The following is a 5,259-nucleotide window of genomic DNA, read 5'->3' on the forward strand; positions in this document are numbered from 1 at the left end:
TTTGCCTCGGCTAATTGGACTTTGTTTTTTTGGATTGGAAACTTGGGCATACTTAAAATCTCCAATCTGGTTTTGTTCTTTTTCATTTGAAATTAATTTTTCTTCCTTGGTGTGTTCCTCAGCTTCCTTCTGTAGAACAAATATGTTTCTCTGTAGTTACTGCAGCCTCTTTGGTGTCTCAGTTCTCTTACCTCTTGCCGTCATACGAACAGATCTTCTTTGCTGTACGCAGTGAGGCCAGCTACATATTTGGCCTCAACAATATCTTCAGGAAACGTTTTATCAGAGGAAGTGGGTTACTGTGCTACAGGTTAGCACATCCTTCCCCCTGTTTCAACATTATTGTTATGCCAGTGTCCTGGCATACTGATTCACAATAATGAATGTTTGCTATGTATTAAACAGGTAGATTGCTTTAGAAGCATTTCTTAATCATAAATTGTTCCAACATCAGTGTATTAAGAAATTATTTATGCAGGCAGGATAGGTGATAAAATAGAGAATGCTTTTGATTATGAACTTTCCATACAGCTTTTATTTTAAAATCAATGTTAATCTTTTTTTGTGTTATTGCACCTATAGTATGCTTTAAAATTGAGAGCTGTATGCTGTGCTGTGATTACTTTATTAGCTTTTTTGTTTTAACGTGCAAGTCCTTTGTGGAACTGTATACCTTGTCTTGGGGACTGGCTCATGTCCTTTTGAAGATTTTAGGCTTCGTTTAGTCAGAATCACTGTTTGTTGTGGTAATGTTCACATAATCTGGTCAAGGATCATGCCTAATGCATTAAATCGAGCTTTCTCAAAAAACAACAAGGATTTTTCTAGTTTTAAAGAACTCTTATAGGCTTTACAGAGATGTTTGTTCTGAGTAATCCTGCTGACATCAGTAGCCAGTTGTTCAACCTAAAGCTACAAGTATGCTTAAAACTCAACCAAACTAGTAGTGTAAATTTGGCTAAGTAATGCAATAATACTCACTGCTTATGTACTTCAAATTTAACGAAATAATGCAATAATACTCACTGCCTATGTACTTCAAATTTAACGAAAGGAAGGTGAGATCTAGAGTATTCTGTGGTCAATCATCTATATTATACATAGAATTATCACTGGTATTGAAGCATCTTGATAAAATATATCTGTATCTAAACTTGATATTCTATTAATTTTTCGTAGATCACTTTATGAAAATAGTAAGAAAAAAACCACTTTCACAATTTGTTTCCCTGTTTTGTTGTTATAAAGTGCTTTAAATATGTAAACAGGAGACTGCTTTTATTCTTAAATTATGATGATTTAATGCTGAATTAGGGTGGCATTTGATGAAGTCTTCAGCCTTTTCTGTGAACGTTGTTTATAATTGGCAGGTGTTTTGCACGGTGGACTAGAAGAGCAAGTAAAACTTGGGAATTTACATGACTAGAAGTTATTTTTTAGGTATTATGCAGAACATATTCCAATTCACCATGCACAGTTTTTAAAGCTGAAATAAAACAGACTTTATGTACAAAAAGCTTTATGCATACTGGATTGACATAGGAGTGACTAAACAAGTCTGCTGTTTGATGAGCATGTGAAATAGTTTGTCATCAAGTAATTCCAGTTTGACCAGCATCTGACATCTGTGCTGCCTTTGAACGATACTTTGTTCTAAATACAAGTGGATATTACATAGGTTTTAATTTCACAAGTTATTTGCCAACTGTCTACTCAGGAGCATGAGTGATATCCAATCTCCACAGCATTTGTAACCTGTGGTTTAATCTATGGTATGATGGATTTGTGTTTCAGTTTACTTGCTTTTCATTATACAGGCAGAAAGTATTTCTTCTGCTTCTCTCCTGGAAACCAGAAAAAGAACTCCATATTCCCCATGAACTATACTTAAAAAAAAAGTAGAAAGGAGAGCAGGCTATTTCTCTTACTCCTTTCAAGAGAAATAATAAAGAATCGTGTACACCTTATAAATTTAGTCTTCAGTAAAAAATAAACTTTAAAAGGTACTAGGCAGTGTGTAGGCTCACAAGAAATTCTGCTAGAGGTATAGAGGAGTACTAATTTTGATAAAATCAATGCATATTGTTGCAGTGCGTTACTTAAGGCTTTGTAAGTCTTGGGAACAACAGTTCTGTCTTAAATGCAACTCAGTTTGTCCACTTGTCCGTTCAGCCCCATTTCAAGTCAAACAAGCACGTCTAGATGTGGTTTTGGGGAGCTTTCAGTTTCTGAAATGTAATTTCTTCCCAGAGAACTACATTATTTTGTAAAACTGACAAGTAAAAGGCATGCAACACTACCTTGGTAGTACTACAAGTAAGCTTATATACTATTATGATGATTGGCTGGATATACGCTTAATTCATTGGGTAGCACTTCTGTAAAGTACATTTTTGTGACCTCTTTGTTAAATATTTTTATTTCTTCTTCAAATACAGGAACATAGGAATCTGCCTTTCATGCGTGAATTGAGGTACCTGTTTGCACTTCTAGTTGGTTCGAAGAGAAAATATGTTGACCCATCAAGAGCGGTTGAAATCCTTAAAGATGCTTTTAAATCAAATGATTCCCAACAGGTGATTTCTATGTATTTTTATTCAAGTTTACGCATGTTTTCATATGGTCATCTGACAATAGGAAAAACTTAAAATGGACAACAAAAATTCAAAATGTCCACAGAAAAGAAACTTCTAATTATCACAGTCTTTGAGCTTTTTCTCTAATATTATGTGGTCTCTTGTCACTTTTATTTAAAAAAAAAAAACAAAACAAAAAAAATTCCAGACAGCATGACTATTTTATTCAGTACACTTTCTTCCTATTATTTTAGAAACTAACTAGTAGTTCCACATTCTTGCTTTTAGGGTTTAGTTTAGCTTCTAAGTCTGTGGTTTTTGAAAGAGCTTTATTCTTCTGATCTAACAGTACATCCAGGGCTGGTACAGTCCTAATATACTATTTGTCAATGTAGATATTGGTTTGGAGGGTCCTAATATTCATATTCAGGATTCTTGTCTAAACTGTAGTGGGTATGTTTTGCTTTCCTGAGAAACACTTTTTCTTCAGGTGCTTTATTTTTCCCAGATGAGGTTATGTAGCTAAGGTGTTTAATTACAATAGCATGCTGAATTTAGTGCTCGATGAAAGTAATATTAGTCACCACTTGTTAGATACCAAAGGGTTTGAACAATAGGATTCATAAGATGCCTTTGGACTAGTGTGGTATGAAAGCTGAGCCCAAGTAATAAGGATCACAGGACAGTGTAATGGCTGAGGAACACCAGAGCCTTAGTGTGCTCTAAGAGCCACCCATAAAAAAACCAATCATGGCATAGTCTTAAACATAGTGTGATTCTGGAGCTCTTCAGGGCGGGGAATACTGCTATACTCATCTTGTAAGGTGGCACTTCATTGTGTTCTGTTACATATGTGAACATGTACTAATCACTTTATATTTTTCAACAGCAAGATGTTAGTGAATTTACACACAAATTATTAGATTGGCTAGAAGATGCCTTCCAAATTAAAGCCGAAGAAGAGAGGTAAGATTTTTTTTTTTCTAGCTCTGTATCCAACTCAGTTGAATCTTTTTCAGCCATACAATGAGAAGTGGATTTTGGTTGTTTGGTTTGCTTTTTCTCATCAAAATGTTCATTATACTTCTCTTTGCAGAAGTAAATACTCATTGTTTGTATAAGTGAACATCTATACACTGTCTTTGGAATACATAATTGTTTCTAGAGTGTTGCAGGAAATAGTTTTTACAAGGGTTTTGTACAGTTCAACCACTCACGAATAGAATCTGATTTACATAAATTTTCTTAGAATGAAGCACTTCTGAAAATTTTCAGAATGTACTTATCATTGCAAATATGTGAATCATTGTTACTGTCATTAGAGGAAAGTACAAAACTTAATGAACAGTAATTGAGTAAAATAGGCAGCATTTCCATAATGAATTCAGAATATTCTGCTCATAGTTTTATAAAAGTCCATAGCTTTGTATTTGATTTTTGCACTAACGCGCTTTCTGTTTTCAGGGATGGAGAGAAACCAAAGAACCCAATGGTGGAGTTGTTTTACGGGCGATTTCTAGCAGTAGGGGTACTTGAAGGTATGCATCTGAATTTACTTGGACTTTTGTGCTCATGTCTGTTCAGTGCTTGTCTAAGTACATAGGTGAATGATGCAGTTGTAGCACTTTAGCTACTCCTGCAGAAGTACACTTGGAGAATACACATTTGGTCTGTGACAAAAGGTTTGTCCTGAGAATATGAGACTGAAGGTAAACGTAGTGAGCTGCATTGGTCCAGAAAGACGGTTTTGATAACTTTCAGGAGCTGAGCGTATGTACTCAAGTGCAGTAGAAGTTAGGGTGAGATGCTGAGCAAAAATGCTTGCAAGAAATTATTATCAGGGCACTTTTGCCACTTGCTAATGGCACACAGAAGGCAAATTACTGTATTTCATTGAGCTAGTCTCTCGCGCTCTCTCTGCTTCATCTAATGCAATTTAAAATTTCAATTATTGCATTTTCTTCTGCACAATTTCTGGTATGGATAACTCACCTTCTTAAAAGTACAGTTTGTTGAAAACAAGTCAGTGGAAACCTGCTCAAGGGCAGTGTCGGAGAGAGTACTGAGGAGGAAGAGACTGTACAACAAGCTTCCCTTTATCTTAACTGCATATAGTTAGTAGATCTGCAGAATTACAGCGTCCTCTATTTTTAGGAGGCCAGCAGTTGTGAAAGTATTTTTAATGTTGGTGATTCTGTCTCCCATCCCGAGAGTGAATGACTCCTGAGATTCATTGGGGGCCGGAAGGGCAGCACAAAGGACCCCCAGCCAGTAAGACAGCTTCATCGGAGGCCCAACTTAAATGCCTCTATGCAAACACACGTAGCATGGGGAATAAACAAGAGGAGTTAGAGACACGTGCATGCCTGCAAGGCTACGACCTTATTGGCATCACGGAGACATGGTGGGATGGCTCCTATGATTGGAGTGTTGGGGTGGAGGGATACAGGCTCTTTAGGAACAGGGAGGGGAGACAAGAGGGTGTGTCGCCCTCTATGTCAATGACCAGCTGGAGAGCATGGAGCTCTGCCTGGGGATGGATGAGGAGCCGACCGAGAGCTTGTGGGTCAGGATTAAAGGGAAGGCAGAGACAGGTGACATTACGGTGGGGGTCTGCTACAGGCCACCTGACCAGGAAGACCGAGCGGATGAGGTCCTCTATAGACAGACAGGAGCAGCCTCA

The 5,259-nt window shown here is 37.1% G+C and overlaps 1 protein-coding gene across 1 annotated transcript in view; it reads left to right on the forward strand.

The window, feature by feature from the left end:
• The first annotated feature begins 2,434 nt into the window (after window positions 1-2,434).
• USP25 (ubiquitin specific peptidase 25) overlaps window positions 2,435-5,259 on the forward strand; it is a 39,683-nt gene continuing 36,858 nt past the window's right edge. The window contains 3 exon segments of the mRNA XM_009283055.2: window positions 2,435-2,576; window positions 3,466-3,542; window positions 4,041-4,114. Of these exon segments, the coding sequence (XP_009281330.2) occupies window positions 2,460-2,576; window positions 3,466-3,542; window positions 4,041-4,114 (268 nt within the window). The 5' untranslated portion in view covers window positions 2,435-2,459.

The sequence above is a fragment of the Aptenodytes forsteri genome, unplaced genomic scaffold (assembly GCF_000699145.1).
Source record: "Aptenodytes forsteri isolate BGI_AS27 unplaced genomic scaffold, ASM69914v1 Scaffold2, whole genome shotgun sequence".
In the NCBI taxonomy this organism is placed as follows: Eukaryota; Metazoa; Chordata; class Aves; order Sphenisciformes; family Spheniscidae; genus Aptenodytes; species Aptenodytes forsteri.